Here is a 20060-nt window from a genome sequence, read left to right on the forward strand (position 1 = left end):
AATATAAACGGAAAATCATGTAATATTTGATATCAGAAAATCTATTGGGGACAACTTTCAAATCATCCATCTTTTGTACAGTTGGGCCTTCTACCATAAGAAGAATTTAGTTATTTTCCTAAGTCTCCTGGTCACTCTTCTTCTTTTATGCTTTTCATGGTGAGTTGAATAATTTTTCATAGATATTAAATAGCTTAATGTTTTCCAGTAAAGGTAAAAACATTTTCAAGAACCTATACAACATATGGAAGGATCACAAAGTGCTCCTTTTTCCTAAAGGTAACATCAATTTCCATAGACACAAGAATTCAACATCATGATAGTTGATGGGCAAATGACATATAGACTTCAGGGTCTGTATCACAGATTCCATCATCTGGGAAGCTTTCAGCTGCAGTGATTTATGGACACGACCGAGAGTGGCTTCAAAAATAAAGGAAACTGATTGGTTCCCTCAATTGAAAATTAGAGAGATACATGTAGCCAGGGTCCAGACTGATCCAGAATCTCCTATGACTTAGGATCTAGTTTCTTTTCTTTCAGTTTTTTATTGTCATTTCTTTGGTTTTGACTCCATTTTGGACAAACTTCCTCTCCCCATTTCATGATCTTAAACTAGGGCTTTGAGGAGCTCTGTGAATTACATAAATCCCAATTTGTGACACAGCAGAGACAGAATGTTTGTCAGTATACACAGAAGAGAGTAACTTAAAAAAATGTTTTTTAAATGTTTTATTTATTTTTGATACAGAGAGAGACAGAGCATGAGAGGGGGAGGGGCAGAGAGAGAGAAGGAGACACAGAACCGGAAGCAGGCTCCAGGCTCTGAGCTAGCTGTCAGCACAGAGCCTGACCCGGGGCTTGAACCCACAAAGGTGAGATCTGACCTGAGCTGAAGCCGGAGGCTTAACCGACTGAGCCACCCAGGTGCCCCAGAAAAAAGTAACTTTTAAGACAGACTCTGACTAGACCAGTTTAGGTCATTGTGTCAATTCCAAACATTCATTATGAACAGAGAGGGCACATTCAGATTGGCTTTGCTAATCAGGGCCATCTTCTGGGGCAGGTGAGGCCAATTTCGTTTACATTTCCAAGGTGAGAATGGAGGGAGGGGGGGGGGGGTTCTGATGAGAAACTCCAGCTGTGAATGAGTCTCGGAACGAAGAGAAAACAGATGCCAAGCAGCCAATTAACAGGTATTCATGACAGGTACTTCCACGGTCTGTTTCTTATTCACTCTTTTGAAAAGAAATTTAAGACTTCACCCAAAGTAACCCAAAATCTCCTATATTTTCTGCCTGTTAAATAACACATTTTTACAAAAGACAAAGGTTAAATAAATCATTTCATGGTATTTTATTTCTGGCAGTAATTTTATAATCATCGAAGAGGCTTGCTACTGAAGTGGTAATCATACTCTACCTGGAGGATTTTACGTTCACTAACGTGTTCACATTCAAAAGACAAACCTTGCTCTGATGACTCATGAACTCAAACATAGTTTTTATTCAATACCCTTTTTCTAGGATGGTGTTTAAAAAACATGAGTTTCTAACATTGCCATACTACAAAAGCACATACGGAAACCCGATAACCTTTTCACAATGCATGGCACCCAGCACTGTCTTGGGTCACATTCTACCATGTTAGTTCTCTGATGCTGAGCTCCAACAAGTTTTGTTTTGGCCTCTTATCTTAATCTTCAAGCATTCTTACAATCATGTTCTGGCTTTCCCTTGGCCAACCTCCCCCCACCTGCACCCCTTCCTAGACTCCCAGCACTTTTTTTCCAGCTCAAGTTCTCTACCTTTGCTTTATCTGCTGAAATTCAAGAAAAAGCCTAGAGTGAAATGGGTATGTGCAGTTTGCCACAACCCACTTAGCTGTTTGCAGTCTGTCTTCAGCCTTTACAATGGGAATCTGCTTAAAATTATCAGCGACACTCATCTTCATCCTACTAGAATTATTTACACCTTTGATAACCCCTTCCCTTAGAGTTTGCTCCTCCTATCTGATTGGTCGTCTTCTGTCATCCCTAAGATGCAGCCGTGTCTCTGTTCTGTGAATGACTCTCTTCTCTTTTATCCATCACATAAAACCCAAACACATTTAGTGAGACTCTCAAGGTTTGCATGTTCTGGTCCAGATCTTTCAGCTTTCTCTTCCATTTCTTCCTTTTATTACCACCTTGACAACACACTGCTCAACAGAGGTCACTTATGCTTTTCCCCCACCATGGTTCCCTTTGAAATCTCTACCTTCAAGGCCAAGCTACAAATTTTCCCTTCCAAGAACCCTCCCACTGCCCCCCCCCTCCACCGCAAGCTATAAACTACCACCAGCTCTTGATTATGTATTTGTGAAAGCGTCCTAACTAGTAATCCTGTTTTTGTGTGGCTCCTAATTGTTTCTCCATATAATCGCTAGAATGATCTCTCCTGCGATCTAAACCCCTAACCATGGGTGAGAAGATCTGGCCCATGCTGATGTTTATTGGCCCAGGGACACTGCTAAGCACTTTACATGGATTAATCCATTTAATCTGGTCAATAATCCTACAAACGACATACTTTTGATAGCTTCATTTGTAGATGCTGTTGACCCACCAAATTCCTTTTACAGGGCTGGTGCCCCACATCCCAGCTGCTAACAGCTGTCCCTTACTTATTTGGAGGCTTGCTCGCAACTGACCTAGCCGCCTCCTCTCTAATTTAAGAACATAATAGCCCAGCCTCTCACCTCAGGGCAGGACAACCTCTGTGGTCCAACCCTTACTGCTGTGTCCTATAGGGTCAGGGTGATGGTGAACTGAATGTCTTCCCCGTTTTCTAGAGCCTCTTTTTTATTAATGTTTTATTTATTTTTGAGAGAGACAGCGTGAGCAGGGGAGGGTTAGAGAGAGAGAGAGAGGCAGACACAGAATCTGAAGCAGGCTCCAGGCTCTGAGCTGTCAGCACAGAGCCCAATGTGGGGCTCAGACCCACAAACTGTGAGATCATGACCTGAGCCGAAGTTGGACTCTTAACCAACTGAGCCCCCCAGGCGCCCCATCGAGAGCCTCTTAAGAGCACTATCAATAAATCCTCATATCCTCCTCATCTACAAAGGAACCAATCAAATCACCATTTCACATATGAGAAAACTTGAGACAAAGAGAGGTGAACTATTGGCTTGAGGCCAAATAGCAAAGAGAAAGCTGAAATTTCAGGCCAATCCTGTGTTTCTTTCCCACACACAGTATGGGTAACCCTAACCTCACTCCTGCCCTCTAGCCAAATTAATTCCTACCTCAGGGCCTTTGTACTTTCTATTTTCTCTGCCTAGAAGACTGTTTCCTCTATCTCATTGTGGTTTCCTCACTTCTTTCAAACTGTTTCAAATACTATACCTCCTCAAAAGAGATCTTTCCTGACCCTAACTCTTAGGATGGCAACACTATTCCCAACTGTTTTAGTTCTATTTATAGCATTTCATATCTGAAATTGAATTATGCATATATTTATACATTTTCTGTCACTCACACTAAAATGGAAGTTCCCTGAAGGCAGGAATGTTATCTGAGACATTCCCTGCTGTATCTTCAATGCTTGGTAACGTACCTGGCACAGAGGAAGAGAGTTCAGTAATGATTTGTTGAAGGAGTTCCGTTTTCTCAGAATGCTTATAGGGCTTGGTAGGAATCTTCTTACCCATTAATGTAGGGCTGGAGTTATTTAACATTTATTTATTCTGCAAACTTACATGCTCTTAGAAGTCAGGAATTAGGTTTTACTAGTGTGGGGCACACAGGAAGCATTCAAACAACGGCACTCCCTCTAAAGCTCCAGACAGCAACCCAGCCAGTCTTCCGTACAGGGACTAACGTCAGGAATTCAGATGAATTATCGTGATCCCAGAAGGATGGAAAAAACACATCACATTTAATTTATAAAGTATTTCTGTGGCTGTTACAAGAGATTATAGTAAATACAATGACTTCTTGTTCCACATTTTAAAAAACAAGCCATTTTCAAAATATAAAAAATAGACCCGTTTTCAAAGAACCATTTAAATAGGGCTTTGAAAACCACAATGTTTTATTTACAACTAGATGGAAGTGCAACACTATTCGTATAATTTTATGATAAAAATATTATTCTGGCATCCTTTTGGGACAGGCTTTTATAGATATTTACAATGACTTATAAAAGTTAATAATGGTCATCAATATAATCTGTATTTAAACCTGAATATGAGCGACTAATATAGATTAATCATTTATTTGGGATCTGGACCCATACATCTGATAGCTGAAGCAGGAAAGTTAAAGTTCCTCGTTTCCACAGTTTATAAACAAACACACCCCAACCATTCCAGTATCTGTATGAGGTGATCTTTTAGTGACTTAGAGCCAAATATGCTAAATAAGGGCTGACATGGCTGGATCTGAGTTCAGATTTTGTTAAGTTTAAGAGACACTAAGAACCTATGTCAAAGAATATAATAACTGAATCCATAATTACATTTTAAATTATGGAAGAGCCCCCGGGAAAAACTTAATGACAACAAATATATTTCCCAAATGAAGAGAAGTAGAGAACTTCTCAAATTCCCTAGTTGGCGCATTCCAATTGAATTTAAACTAAAGCATATTTGCAGTGGTGGTGTTGTTTTTCCCCCCTCACCAAAATTTCCCAATTCAAAAATGGTCTGGATTTAAGCAACAATGTTTCCAGGAAATCCTTGAAGTTTAATTGACTCTTGAAACAAGGACAATTCTTTCCAGAAGTCATTTTCTTGCTATTGCACAGAGATTGATTTTTAAAGCCAATCCAGGCAAATGAGTTTGGAAAAAATAGCACGTTCATCTAATCCATTTAGCAAATGCAGTCATCACCTTCTACTTTGAACAGCAGAGAAATTTGTGAAATACTCCACTTGACGTCAGTTTTACTGTCGTGTTGATGGGAGCCATTTCTGGCAGAGGTAGCCACGTCCCAAACATATGGGGAAGGCAAAAAGCAGAACATTGCAAAGTCCTAGCAGTTCTTTGACCTCTAATGATTATAGACCAGTTTCCATTATGAACTACGTTGTTGCCCAGTACTCTTCTGAGGTCTGTATCTCAAACACAATGGAGCAACTGCTGTGTTAAGCAGAGGCACTGGGATGATCTTCTTTCAGCTTATCTTTTTTTCTCTCTAAGGTCAAGTAGAAAATGTGAGACGTTTTCATATACCACAAAAGTGATACAGCAGGCTGGGGTCACTCTAATCAAATTGGGGGCGATTCCTTTGTAAAATCCACCGATGCCTTCTTTCCTTTAAAAGGAAAAATAGATAAATGCTTAATTTCCTACATAGCTGGCCTGGAGACACAACGTTTAACTGACATATGTCACAGAACCCCCTGTGATTGAAGTCCATGTTTTCAACATCCAGAGGTCATGTAATTTCTGAGCCATGCACATTCCTTCTGTGGACTGACTCGGGAACACTGGGTAGGGACACCTCAAGACTGAAAAGTGCTTTAATGATAATTATCTTTCAAATGTCTCTAAAGGTATAAACACGCAGGAGCATTAACTGATCTAATAGAGGCATTAACAATCTTACAGCTTCAATAAATGGCAGACAACACTAAATATAACACCCATAAAAATAAAACTTTATTTCCTTAATGCCTAGAATAGGAATATGGCGTTGGAGCTTGTCACTTGGGTTCTCAATAAATATTTAGTGAACTATATTTAAACATTCTAAATACTCTGGCCTTTTAGAATTAAAGAGAAACATGGGGATATCTTCCTGTAACCGTTTATTCACATGCTGAAGAAAAGCATCTTCTCCACACACGGAGACAAGTATTTGCAAGTTATTGTGCAAGGAGCAGCTTGATTGCATTAAACTAGGTTTTTTATGACTTCCTATGTTCAATGCCATGCAAGTATTTTATAAGCACTAAGTTTTATTTTATCAATTTGTCGACGCCTGGGTCTCATCTGGTTTTTATAGCAACCCTGTCAGCCTAGATATGCTAACTTTACAAATGAAGACATCAAGCCTCAGGGATGAAGTCTGTAGCTCTAGATGCCGTAAATGGGAAACAGAAAAGCAGGGGCCCACCAGCCATGTGCTCACCACAGCACAATGGCCTTTGCTATAAAGCTAATGGCAACCGGACATTCTGAGACGCGCACCGGCCCCCTAAGAGCCACTCTGCTAGACCAACGCTCTCACCTCCAGGTCTTTGTGATTACATCCCCCACGCCCTCGTAAAACATGTGCTGGTCCTGCAGGCGGGCTCTCACAACCTGGTATGGGTAGGTTGCCGCTACAGCAAATATTTTCGATAGTGCCGCAACGGATATGTATTCTACTGTGCTCTGAAAGGACAACACAAAACATTTGTTTTCTTTCGACAGGATTTCTTTAAAAATATAGAAATAAAAATTCTAGAGGAAAACATATAAATGGATCTTTAAGTGAAAAATATGGTTCCCCCTTAACACAAGCTCTGCGCAAATAAGGGGTCTTATCATTAATATTTGTGTGTCATTTGCCTACAAAACATTTAACTATAAACTAAACTGGGGGTAGTCATCATCACAGCAACATTACCAAAGTAAACGTGACAAAAATCTCATCTGTTAAATACCCATAAAAGTAAATGATATCTTTTAAAGAACTATCTTACCAACTGGGCTTCTGGTAATCTATTGATATGCTGGTTGTATTTCAACTTCAACAATTCATACGCCATAAACTGGAGGGCACCATGTGATGTTCCAAACAGCCCGGGAATAAATCCCTAAAAGGGAATGATGAGGGAGGCTGCGGGCAAAGCACAAGTGAGTATGCCCCCCCCCCCTCCCAGCCCCTTCTGGGTGGGACAGGTGTAATATTCCTTGGGCACTCCCAGCTACCCCAAAACAAGAAAAGGACTAAAAACAAATGGTTAAATTGATAAGAGTCTCCCCCAGTTTACCAGAAAAAGGCAATCCTATCAATAGCGTAACGTCCAGGAACTCCCTAGTCTCAATGGTCACCCCTACAACCCAATGCAGCTCTTCCCGCCCATGGGTCCTGTCCCCATGGTTTAATAAAATCATCTCTTTGCATCAAAGACGTCTTCTAGAATCCTTTCTTGGCCGTCAGCTCTGGACCCCATGACCCCACCATCACCCCAAAACTTCATCAGGGAACAATTAAAAAAACACAACTAAGCACTAAGCAAGTTCCCAAGGGACCAGTTTCCAGGTAGCCAGGAATGGGTGACTGTGATGTGTGACTTAGTAACGATGACGGTGCAAAATTTTAGACAGGTCTTCTCATACCCACCAGTGTCATGATGATGTACCTTATGGTAATGAGGAAAAACAGATTCAAGTACAATTTCCATATTATAAACTAGGATTTCGGTTTTCATCAAATTGCTTCTTGCTGGAGTCTGACCTCTTTTCAGGACTGACTACAGGTTATTCAGAACTCAGACAACAGAGCCAAGGGAAGGTACAATGATCAGTTATTCAAAATATATTGATAAGTCATTACCTTATACAGCCCACGCACACCTTCATACTTATATATTTTCAGAAGCGTATCAAACATTCCCTTATATTGTCGATGTGAGGCGGTAACAACACCATTGTACTGTAACATAAGGCGTGTTTTTGTTACCCATAATGGGTTTGTAATGCAGAGGGTCATGGCTCCTAAAATCAAATTTAAATAAGATTACTCAGCACACAGGTACTTTGCCACTTGTGACAATCCAGATTAATGACAGTCCATTCATCAAAACAATGGGGTTGCCAAGGGGCTGTACCTACAACCGAGAGATGCAGTGTCTGGGGCACAGTCTTAGGGTTGAAGGGTAGTCATAGTTTGGACGGTCATAAAAAGCTCCTCACTCAGTGGGAGGTAGGGTAAAAGGGAGCTGGGAATGTGAAGTGCTTTCCCTTTGAGGAGTGAGGACAGCGGAGATACCCTGGCTCCGAAACAGTACAGCCTGGTGTAGAGAAAAGATGGAAGTCCTGGGAGGCAGACTCTGACAGCAGACATAAACATTTAGGAGGAGGACATGGTATAACCCAGAGGGGTTGACAACTGGGGGAAAAGAACCAGGAATCCAACATCTCAATTATCTCTGCATGTGCACACATATCCACCCCGACTTTCCTACAGCCCTCCTTGAATCCATCTGGAGTAGCTAACAACATCTCGAAAGAATTATATAATAAAGTTTACACTCTTTACAGAAAGTGACAATTTTGTATATTAAAAAACTCATCTGGTTAAGTTTCCTTAATCTATTGTTCATCAACATTTATTAAGTCCCATGGTGATTCAGGTCTGTGCTAGCAGCTAAGTATTCAAAAATGAATAGGTTTTTTAGGAAAGAATTATCAGTAAACAAGGTATCAAAGTATGAGTTATAAAGACATGAGTCCTGGTTTGCTTCTCTTTTGGAAATATTATACATCCATGAAGCAATCAAACAAGGCTACTAAACTGTCTAATTTAAAAACCAAAATTATACTTTATTTTTTAAAAATTTTTAAAAATGTTTTATTAATTTTTGATACAGGAGAGACAGAGCATGAGAGGGGGAGGGTCAGAGAGAGAAGGAGACACAGAACTGGAAGCAGGCTCCAGGCTCTGAGCTAGCCGTCAGCACAAAGCCTGACGCGGGGCTTGAACCCACGAACGTGAGATCTGACCTGAGCCGAAGTCGGAGGCTTAACCGACTGAGCCACCCAGGCGCCCCCAAAATTAAATACTTTAAGTGAAAATAATATGCCGAATCATCATAAACTATCAGGAATTCATAACTTTCTAAATTTTACTTCCTTTGTGGTAACTAAAATTCTTGAAATCTGTCAGAGTAACCAATAAGAACAGTGGCTTTCTAAGAAATTCCATATGACAGATACTTAAACTCTACTGTTCAAAGGGGGAAAAAGGCAAATAAAACAAAAACCAAAAGTGAAAATCAAGTTAGAAATTGATGGTTTAGGGGAACCTGGCTGGCTTGGTTGGTTAGGCGTCCCACTTTGGCTCAGGTCATGACTTTGCTGTTCGTGGGTTCAAGCCCTGCATCAGGCTCTGTGCTGACAGCTCAGAGCCCCTCCCCTGCTCACCCTCTGGCTCTCTCAAAACCAAACACACAAAAAAGCTGATGTAGATTTCACACACTCCCTTACCAGCTTCAGCAGCTGAGACGAGGTATTCCGTTGCCTCTAAACGTTCTGCTCTTCCTTCTGTCTTGTATGATTTGATGGCATTGTAACTAAAAGAATTAAACATGAGCAGTTCTGATAAATATTTGAATAGGTATAAAGCAGTAACATCTGTTTGAAAATGGGTGTAACTTAACAGCAGTACCCCAAAAGTAAAAGTCTGTGCCCAAGGCTGGCTCCAATAGCTTCAAGGGTGGATTTGTTGGACATGGTTTACTCTAAGGGTTTACCCCTGCCCCCCGCCCCCGCAAATGTATATGTGTAGCACTACGTATGCAAAACACTTTCATCACGTACTCATCAGTTACTAAAAACAACAGGAAAACTGGGAGGGGGAAGGCTGCAGCAGTGGTGCAGCAATGGGGCACGTATAACAAAAGCACATGTTCAGGGACTACCAAGTAATCCTAATAAAGACCACACAGACGGTGTCATAGAGATTGAGAAACTATGGCTGAGATCACAGAAGGCTTGTGTAGGAGGTGGCACTGGCCGGGCATGGGGACAGGTGCAGTTTCAACAGGGAAACAGATAAGCGTGAGCAAAGGTTAAAATAAGGGTGGAGGGAGAAGATGGAAAATTGAATCACACTTGAGTGGCAATCTGACATTTGGGCTTTACTTGGCAGAAAATCGAGAGCCACTCAATGTTTCTGAGCAGAGAAGTCAAATCAGCCTATTCTCTCTAGCTCCAATTTCCACTTTCCTCTTGGAATAAGACTTCAGCTACAAAATCCTGCCCAATTTTCCCAATACCATTCTAACATGAAACAAGTATACTTTCATATGAAATTTTCATTACACACACCTTATATTCATATGGCTTGTCCTTAGAAACTCTATTTTTTTTTAATTAAAAAAATTGTAATTTATTTTTGAAAGAGAGAGACAGAGTGAGCAAGGGAGGGTCAGAGAGAGAGACACAGAATCTGCAGACAGGCTCCAGGCTCTTCTTTAGAGAGCCTACATAACTCCAAATTCATAAAAGAATAAATTGTATACCTAAGTTACACATCTAGGTATGTCTCAGAACTGAAGAAAAATACATTTTTTAACCATACTAAAATTAAATTTTATTTTGCATTCACTTAAAAATATTTGAAGACTGTGGTTTGCATACTGCCATAAAATCATTGGAGATAAAGCAGAATATATAACACAAAAGAGAAAAAGGCAAACAGACCAGGTATTGACGTTCTCCTAAAAATGCCATGTATTAAAACAAAGAAAAGCGTCTACATTCCCGGACTCAGTTTCAACTTATTAGAGGCACGCTCAAGGCCGCGTGTGCTCCTCACCTTCTGGCACACTCGGGCACACTCACCAGGCTGAATGTACCCGCCCCAGGCACCTTCAGTGGCCTCTTCAATGGACAAAAGTACGGGGAGGACACCTGACAGGTGAGGGAGGAAAGAAATAATGGAGCTAGGAAGATGGTGGTGCAGGTCACGTAAGAGGCAAGAAGGGTGTGCCTCAGACTCTTTTAGCCAGGCCCTGGCTTTTTACTTTCTGTTCCCAAGAGGGGTTCCCACGGTATAGGCTCTTATGAGGACCCAAAGGTCTGTCCTCTTCAGCTTTCCAACTTCAGGAGGAACTGGAAGGATTTTGGTTAGGCATCTTCCCGAACTCAACTCACAGAGGTGGCTTCTGTATGTGAGTGTTTCTTCATCTCGCCCTTTCGCCTTCTTCCTATTAAGAACTTTCTCCCAGACCAAATGCCTCTGATAATAGCCTGACAGAGAAGGAAATAAACATTTTGCTCTTTCTGACCCTTCACATTCAGAGAAACTGATTAAATGACTCATCCTGCTTCATCAACTGAAATGTAAAACCACGAAAAACAAACTTCTTTTTAATACCGTAGTATCTCCCAAATCTACTCACAAGAAAAAGTAGAGTCCCCAGGATAAACCTGCACCCCACACATTCGGGGTGACTCCTTGGTAAAGTCCCCGTAGTCCATCAAGTTTCCAAATGGTAGTCAAGCAATGCACAATTCCTTTGTATTTTGGTCTCAGTTCCAATCCATCACTCACTGCAGTAAAGGCACAAAATTAGGTGAGAGAAAAGTTCTAGCTCTGAGTCACATATAAACACAGACATCACACAGTTGGTCATATTGAGGAGGTAAATTCAGGAAAAACTCTTTTTTAACATTTATTTATTTTGAGAGAGGGGAGTAGGAGGGAGAGAATCCCAAGCAGGCTCTGCGTTCTTAGCACAGAGCCCCAAGGGGGGCTCAAACGTCAGCCGCATAACCGACTGAGCCACCCAGGCACCCCCCCTCACCCCCGGTCTGCACTGCTCTACTGACAGTCCCAGCTCCTCTCATGGTGGCCCTCTCTCGACTTTCTCCCTTTGACCTTTGGCCCTTCAGATGGCAACAGCCCAAGCTCTTTCTAGCTCCAGAATACCGCAGTGTTCCCAGTGGTTCTGCTATGATCTCGTATCTTTGTTAACTGTCATTTCAAGCACTCCCCGTGCCCCAGGATTCTCTTATTTTGAATGTGCCTTCTGTTTCCTACACAGATATGGAATGAAAGAGAATGTCAAATTTATAATCTAAATTCTGGCATTTTACTATATATAGTTTTGTATACTGCTTTCTTTTCTTCCCTCGAGCATATTGTGAAAATTCCTCTGTTATTAAATAGTCTTCCAAAAGATTTTCTAAAATGATCTGATGGTTTTCCCTCTCATAGATATCCCATCATTTGGTTAATCATTCCCCTAGCCGACACGAAAGTTGTTCTCTCTTAAGAGGTGTCTAGTGAATATTCTGTACAACAATTCATACAAATTCCTGTATCCTTAAAATTAACGGTTAGAGTGGGCATTAATATGGGTCAAAGGTTATAAGTACATACTCAAACTGCCCTCTAGAAAGCTTACACATAGTACAGTCCTCTAACCATATAAAAGCATGCCCAGCTCCCTGTCCCCTCTGCTGCCACTTCACTGCGCATAATGGAGTCTGGCTAAGAATCACTGTTTGCCATTGCCAGGGAAAGGGAGAAAAGTCAATTTCTTTCATCATTAACCTGACAATGTTACACCATGAAATGAGATTAAAGTACATGAGGCTTTGTCAGAAGACCTGGGTAGGGTATCTAACTTCCCTAATTAGCCACATGATCTTTCTGAGCTATAGCATCCTCGTTTATAAAAAATGGGGATAAGTACCCCCTACCTTACAGGTTGTTGGGAAGTTTATACAAGGTAAGTTTAAAAGCAAGTAACAGAGGGACTAGCTCTCAGGAGATATTTGGCTGTGTATTTCATAATGTTTCTCATGCTTTCCTTGAATCTCACGTCTCTTTTTCTCCTGATAAATTTTTTCTAAGTACCTTTGCATTTTCCTTTAAATAATAAGGTCACAACATAATTTCTCTCTTGAGCTAAAAAACAAAACCACAAAAAAACCACCACTGCTTCTCATAGGTATGAACCAATGACTTCTTTATTGTTTTGACAAGTCATTTAAGTGTAGGACTTTTAACAGGCAACAATATTCTATACCCTATACTTCCCTGATACCATAATCTTATCTACCTTATATAGTTAGGAACAAATCTTTATATATGAAAAATATTCATTTGTCCACGTTATTTAAAAAAAAAAACCTATTTAGTGACTCCTTATATTGCCAAGCAAAAGGGGGAATATAAACTTAAGTAGGACACAAATCCTGAGCCTGAGGAAGACATAATCTTCAAGGCAAAACGGAGCAGCATCAACATGGCAAAGTTACGAGTGCTATGGTAGATGAAGCGCTACAGGATTGCAGAAGAAACACAAATAAATGCTCTGTACAGAAGGAACTGGAGACATGCAGTCAAGAGACAGGGAAAACGAGAGAGAAGATGTTAGCGTAGAGCCTTGAAGATTGGCTGGAAACTTGTCTTTGGGAAAAGAGAGACAGGGTTGTCTCCAGACACGGGCAAGGGCTGGTGTAACTACACGGAGGTACCGCAGTGCCCGGCACCGTGTGGGATAACATTAGGGATTTGGTAGGCCACAGTATACAGCTGATGGAGAGGAGGGGCGGTAGGAAATTTGGTTGGAAAGTACGGTAAGAGCCTGTCAGGCCTGAACTGTGTCCCTCAATCCACTGCAATCTGAGTTGGGTCTCCACCCACTCCTGCAAGTGCTCCAAAGACTCCAAAGAGCACTTTGGGAGTCCTCTCTTTCTAACCAACCATTTAGTGGCACCCCAAACTGTCTACCTCCTAAACACCCTTTTGTGGGCTATTTTTACACCATGCTCTCCTGATTTCCCTCTCTTTTCTCAGGCTACCAAATCTCCTTTGCAGTCACTGTCCACTCCAACACTTAATGTTGTGACCCTGAGTCGGTTACTGATTACTCTGTGGCTGAGTTATTTCATCCACAAAATGGGAAAATTAGAACCTAACTCTAAGAAATTACAAAGGGTTAAATGAGTTAATACATATAAAGCCCTTAAAATCATGCCTAGCAAACATTCAGTATGTTTCTCTAAGCTACTGAGTGTCACAATACTACATATACATAGGCAAACCAACTATTTTGAGTCATCTTCCTAAATTTTCCTTTTTTATACCATTTCACAGCCATACTTTATGGTTACAAAGTCCTTTGACTCCTAGATGTTTCATTTTGTCTTTCCATCTAATCTCAGTCATTTTACCTGCCAATCTTGGCCATACTGGTCTTCTAAGACTTTCCCTATGTCATCAAGATTACCAATCTTCTCAGATACCATGAGAAGATGATTGTGCCCTTTCTTCCGGCACAATCTTCTTCACAGCACAGCCTTAAACTCACTAAGCCAACACTATTTCTCAATGATCATTTCAACTGTCACTTCTCCCAGACAAAACACTAGAGTCATATAAGCCTACGGCCAAGTCCAAAATTCTTTTCATGTTCAAACCATCGTATACTCGAAATTCTCAGAGGTAGAATTGTGAGTGGTTAAGAGTCAAAGGGTTCTAGAATTAGACTGCCTGGGTTCAAATCCCACAGTTACCATTATAAACTTGCAACTTCAGCAAGTTAGTCAACTTCTATTATTTTCATTTGTATAATGGGGATAATAAATTCACAGGGTTATTCAGAGTAGTATATAAGAAGATAATGCATGCAAAGCTTTAAGTTCATTGCCTTGCTCTTAGGAAATGCCCAGCGTTACTGGTCATAATTTTTATTTGTGCATGCTTCACAAACTCCATGGAAATTATATGCCTTTCTGGGTTTTCTTCTAGGAAGTATACTCCATAATTTTCACTGCCTCTCCTTCATAGACTGACTTCTTGTCTCCTTTCCAGCTATCAAATTGTCAGTCTTTCTATGGGGAGCCTCAAGATTTAATGGGACCTGTACAGATACATGTGACCATCAGCAATCTATAATCTTCTTGATACTCTATTCATATTTTGGATTTATTCCATTTTCCCCTTGATTTTGTGTTGTCTAGAATTATCTTTTATGTGACTAAGACTCAAGCCTATAATTTACACTGAGTCCCCTGAGAACAAGAACTTTAAGTGCTTCTGTACCCCATACAGCAGTCTACAAATATTAAGAGAACAATATACATTAAGTGTATAGAATCAATCTGACTCTTGAAGATGAACCACTTCTACAGACCTAATTCTCAAGGCAGAACTTGTAGTAGTAAGAAAATCAAATGCCAGAAAAGTTTCCCAGTATAGTTATCACGACCTTCTCTGAAAATATCTCCTCCAGAAGTTACCGTTGAGTTTAACTTCTAAAGTACTTTGCAAATTTCAATAAACTTAAATCCGCCTAACTCAATGCACTTAATTCAATAAACGTAAATTTAAAAAATAGTATTTGGGTTGAGCTATCTACTCCTTCACAGGATCTTGTACCCCACAATAAACACCACAAACTTTCAAGAGAATCCTATCCCAAAGCTATTCCCAAGCATCTGCTGAGGATTACGCTTTACTCTAAGCACTTTTCCTCGGTGGCGCTGCCAAACACGTGGCTACTGTAATATTTCAAAGTACCTCCAAGCGTGAATGATTTGCACGTGTGAGGGGTAAGCCCCAAAACGTGACAATCCTTTTCTCATTTTACAAATCAGGCATTGAGTCCTGCATTCTACGCCAATATGAACTTTTCTTAGACTTTTCTATCTCTGCTCTCCATCCCTCCGACTCGGGGACCGGGGACGACGACGGCCAGATCCCTTTCCCACGCTGCCCTTCCTTAAATCTAGTTCCAGGTGAGCCAGAATCAACAACATCTTCTTTAACGCTCGCCTGGTAGTATGAAAAAGGCAGGGGAGAACAAGGCTTCCTTTTGCGTTTTTATCACCCAGTTCGGGGTACCCGCAAGGATAAGGAGCCCAGGGTCTGAGTGGCCTCTTACCGGCGAAGCGGATCTTCACAAGGTCGAGCGGGTGCAGCGCGAGGTTGGATAGAACCCCACCGCTCACGCCCGCTACCAGATTCTCGTACCGGACGTGGCGGAATATCGTGCTCCACACTGACGACCCTGACCCCGACTGGCCCTGGCCCGTCATAGTCCCGGGGCTCGCTGATACCACGCCCAGGGCCGCGGAGGTGGGCCGGGATGCAGTGACCGCCACCTTCGCGACGGTCGCCCCTACGGAGCAAAAACCCCAGGGGGCCCAGCCCACTTCCGGGACCGGCGCAACGACGCGGTAACTAAGCAGGGAGACCCCCAACGCAGAGCTAGCGTGAGAGGGGCCGGGCAGCACGTCAAGCCAGCGGAGAGCGCGACGGAGGCGGGGCGCCGGCCTCCGCCAAGGCCCCGCCCCTCCCCGCCCCGCCCCCAGCCGCTGCAGTTTCTGGCCTAGGGACACGGACGCGGACGCGAGAGCACAGCTGAGGGAGGAACCATCTCGGACCAAGCGTTGTCAGCAAAACTACGGAGCGCCGCAGGGTCCTGCAGAGGGGCACGGCTTCCACTCGGTGGAAGTCACGTGACAGGAAGTAGTCTAGAAGAAGCGGAAGTAGCATGTGCCGGAGGAGGTGGAGGTAACCCAAACTTGGAAGAAAGGCTCGGAGACACCTAGCAGCCGAAATGAAGGTGAAAATGCTGAGCCGGAACCCGGACAACTATGTCCGCGAAACCAAGCTGGACTTACAAATAGGTGAGACAAGTTAGGGAGTCCACTAGCCTTCAGTCTGGACACGGCTTCCTCCAAGTTAAGATGGGGGAAGACGGACGCTCCAGTTTCATTCTTTTCCTGTTCCCTTTTGCCAAGGCAAACTTAGTGCAGATAAGGCCGTTGCGGGACTGGGTCGCAGATAACTCCTCTCCAAGGCCCTTTTTGAAGACCTTTTTCTAGTGGTAGGTGGAAAAGTGGTTATATCTGGAATACTTCCGCCTTCCCCCTTCCAGCGGCTGGTCTCCGATTTTTCAGACTCCATTTGTTAAGAAGTGGAACTTGAAAGCCAAACTCGTAGATTCAAGGATTTGATAGTTAGGCTTCTTTAAATTTCTGTCGTCAAAATTACGCTCTTCAAAATGTGGAGAGAGAGAAAGGTGAACCTTAAAGCTATCAAGTTTTCTTAATTCTTGTGGAGAAGTTTGATGGGTGAATGGCTGAAATGAAATTAATAAGGCTTCTTTATTGGTCTTATTTACTGGTCTGTTCCCCATTAACATTCTGAATTATAGCGGATAGTATCTAAAGGACCAAGGAGCAGCCATGTGTGAAGAGAATATCAGGTGCAAAGGCCTTCAGACAGGAATAAAGGTAACATAAAGAAGGGCCGTGTCATCAGAGTTTGAATAAGGGGGATAAGCCATGGAAGATGAGGCTGGGACCATACTTCGTTATTTTGGTTGAGCAGTAGAGATTATCCAGCATATATATGAATAAAGCTGATCCAACATCTATATGAATTATGTATATATGGATAATCCTGAGAGGTAAATATGTGGTCTCTTCTCACAAGATGTTTATGGGTTAAGTATCAAGATAGTAATATTTCTAAAATGCAGATTAGGTTATGTCACCTGGGCTTGACATCATCCCTATTCCTTGAACCTCTGGTTCCATCTTCCTTTCTAGTTTCACTAGTCACTACTTTTGCAAGTAGCTTACATTTGCCCTTGCAGATCTGACTCAGTGCATTTCAGACATTTCTCTTTCAGGCTTCCTGGGGCACACACCTGTACTCAGTCTAGCTCCTTCCTCTGAACAACAGTCTTTCCATATTTATCTCCTGTGGTAGCCCCTCCATCCCATTTAAAGCACCCTTCTTGTGTGCTTTTATCACATATTTTCCTGCTGACATCAGAGTGTGTATCACCTTGTCTCATGATTATTTTGGTTATCAGTCTTTTCCAACCGACTGAGTTTGCATAGAAGGGAAGAATCCTGTTTGTTTCTATACCCACTGTGTCTAGACAGCACCTGGCACATAGTGGTTGTTTTATAAGTTTATAAATCAAGGAATGAGTGACTGGCTGGTCATAGACCCTCCATATTAGGAGATTTTTAGTCATCTGATGTTATTAATGGTCTTGCTTTCTGTAGTATCTTCCTATTTCTTTAAAGCTTCTGATGGAAGTTTTAATTAGCAAAATGGAAAAATAGAAGTATTGGAGCTTTGCGAAGCACAAATCAAGGAAGTCATTTGTTACCTTTTAAAAATTCTTTCATTCTTGTTTAGTTTATTTCCTTGTAAATTTTGACTGTTAGATATAGTGCCATGAACAGGGAGTCAGAAAAAAAAAGACAGCAAGGTGAAGTTGTGGGGTGAAAGATACATTTACTTTTAAACATTAAGGTTTTTTTTTTAGACATGTGGGCTTAGAATTAGTACCTAAGCACAATTATTAAGTGAGACAACCTGTTTGGCAGCACAGCATAATAGTGAAGAACACCGATTCTGGAATCAGCCTGCTTTGGTTTAAATCTTGGCTTCATCATTTCATAGTTACTTCTCTGTGCCTCAATTTCCCCATTATAAAATGAGGAATAGCAATAGTACTTAACCCATAGGTGCTGTGGATATTAAATGAGTTAATAAACAGCACTTAGAACCGTGCCTTGCACATGGTAAACTGTGTTTTTTAAGAAAGTAAACAAATGTGGGAAGTGCTCAATAAATAGTAACTATGAGCATAATCACAACAGTGTGTGCCTGTCAGTACAGTGATCAGCACTGGAGATTAATAGTGTTTCCTGCCTCAAAAGGAGCTTAGAGGAGTTGGGCAAACATTTATCATGCATTTGTTTTGTAGCAGGCACTGTGCAGCGCATAAGCAGTAAAATGAAGAATGTAGCGGAATCCCTGTCCATGAAAGCTTTCCAATGCAGTTAAAGAGTGTGTTGACATGTAAAAGGAAAAGCCGAGGCTGTGCGTAGGTTCTAATTATTGCGCAAGATGTGTGCATTCCATGATTCTGTAGTTTTATAGTGAAATGTCCTCAATTTTTCTGTATTGTCACAGTGTACGTATAGAACAGTGTTCCTACCAAAGACTTATTGAATAGCAGATAGAATGAAGACCAGAGGAAATATTAAAGTGAATTATTTTATTTTTATTGTTTTTTGGGTTTTTTTTTGTGAATTATTTTATTAAGAGGAGTCCTTTTTATTTCAGTTCCAAGAAACTATGATCCTACCTTACATCCTTTTGAGGTTCCACGAGAATACGTAAGAGCTTTAAATGCTACCAAATTGGAACGGGTATTTGCAAAACCATTCCTTGCTTCCCTGGATGGTCACCGAGATGGAGTCAATTGCTTGGCAAAGCACCCAAAGAGCCTGGCCACGGTCCTTTCCGGGGCTTGTGATGGAGAGGCAAGTGTCATTCCACACATTGATGTTTTAAATTAAAAGTAGTTATGTTACCAGTGTTCTTCAATTTTGTGTTACAGTGGATTTTAATTGGTTTGATTTCATGTTTTATGTCCTGTGTTCTATTCTCAAGAATGAATTGTGTTTGAATTACTACAGTGGTTTCTCCCCTAAACCTCAGAAATTAGAAATATAGCTGCTGAACACACAGTGAGACAGTAAATAATAAAGCATGTTTACGGTAGTAGACGTATATGTGAGGGTTTTTTTTTCTCACAGAGGATGTTATTAATGATTCAACACTTATTTCCACTCTGGCAAGAAAAGAAAGCTTTGAAACACTTTAAATTAGAATCAACAGCGTACTTTAACAGATTGAATTTTCTGCTTGTTGATATACTTCTCCATATGCACTGCAGTATTTTAAACTAGAGGATTTTGTTTTTAGCAGTCTGGTTGAGTGAGTCATAGTTTTTTCAGTGTTGAATTTATTTTTCTTGGAATGTAGTATGCCTGTGCCTGAACATTTTATGTTTATAGTTCACTGAAATTTCCTGGTATGCTTCATTATAGGTTAGAATTTGGAACTTGACTAAACGAAAATGTATCCGTACGATACAAGCACATGAGGGTTTTGTACGAGGAATATGTACTCGCTTTTGTGGGACTTCTTTCTTTACTGTAAGTATAATGTAATTAAGTCATTAACTCTTTTCAACATGTATAAGACTGATCTAATGTTTTCTGAGCTCATTTATTCCATGGGCCTTTTGGAGTTTCACAACCCAAAAAAACTTTAAAACTTTGAAAAGTCTTCTTTTCTTTATATGTATTCCAGCCTCCTCCAAACTTTTTGATTTTTCAGTAAATGATTACTTAACATGTTATTCAGCGAATATTCTATAGAAGACTGAGCAGTGGGATTAATGTAAGGTGATGTTAGAGAAGTAGTTTGGTTTACTCTGGAAGATTTTCAGTATTGGGAATAAGTAATTTGTATTTTGTCAGATAGTAAATTATTGAAGGGTAGTGTGTGTGGTAAGATACA

At 41.1% G+C, this 20060-nt stretch overlaps 2 protein-coding genes across 2 annotated transcripts in view; one reads left to right on the forward strand and one right to left on the reverse strand.

Annotated features, from left to right (window-relative positions):
- Positions 1–3899: 3899 nt before the first annotated feature.
- Positions 3900–16160, reverse strand: SLC25A32 (solute carrier family 25 member 32). The gene is made up of 7 exons (XM_029923512.1): positions 15601–16160; positions 11104–11254; positions 9185–9270; positions 7533–7693; positions 6676–6789; positions 6219–6364; positions 3900–5300 (listed from the first exon to the last, which is right to left on the reverse strand). The coding sequence occupies exons 1-7, from the start codon at positions 15752–15754 to the stop codon at positions 5165–5167; spliced, it is 948 nt and encodes a 315-aa protein (XP_029779372.1). The 5' UTR covers positions 15755–16160; the 3' UTR covers positions 3900–5164.
- A 20-nt stretch (positions 16161–16180) lies between these two features.
- DCAF13 (DDB1 and CUL4 associated factor 13) overlaps positions 16181–20060 on the forward strand; it is a 30202-nt gene continuing 26322 nt past the window's right edge. The window contains exons 1-3 of the mRNA XM_029923510.1: positions 16181–16348; positions 18816–19015; positions 19586–19693. Coding sequence (XP_029779370.1) covers positions 16279–16348; positions 18816–19015; positions 19586–19693 — 378 coding nt within the window. The 5' untranslated portion in view covers positions 16181–16278. The remainder of the gene's footprint in view (positions 16349–18815; positions 19016–19585; positions 19694–20060) is intronic.

The sequence above is a fragment of the Suricata suricatta genome, chromosome 15, assembly GCF_006229205.1.
Source record: "Suricata suricatta isolate VVHF042 chromosome 15, meerkat_22Aug2017_6uvM2_HiC, whole genome shotgun sequence".
In the NCBI taxonomy this organism is placed as follows: Eukaryota; Metazoa; Chordata; class Mammalia; order Carnivora; family Herpestidae; genus Suricata; species Suricata suricatta.

Excerpts from the sequence above, each read along its gene's own strand:
- SLC25A32 (XM_029923512.1), bottom strand. The coding sequence starts at position 15,754 with ATGACGGGCCAGGGCCAGTCGGGGTCAGGGTCGTCAGTGTGGAGCACG. Across the intron at positions 6,790-7,532 it reads GTGTGCGTGGGCTGTATAAG|GGATTTATTCCCGGGCTGTT; the intron begins GTAATGACTTAT and ends ATTCCCTTTTAG. Across the intron at positions 6,365-6,675 it reads GATTACCAGAAGCCCAGTTG|AGCACAGTAGAATACATATC; the intron begins GTAAGATAGTTC and ends TTGTCCTTTCAG.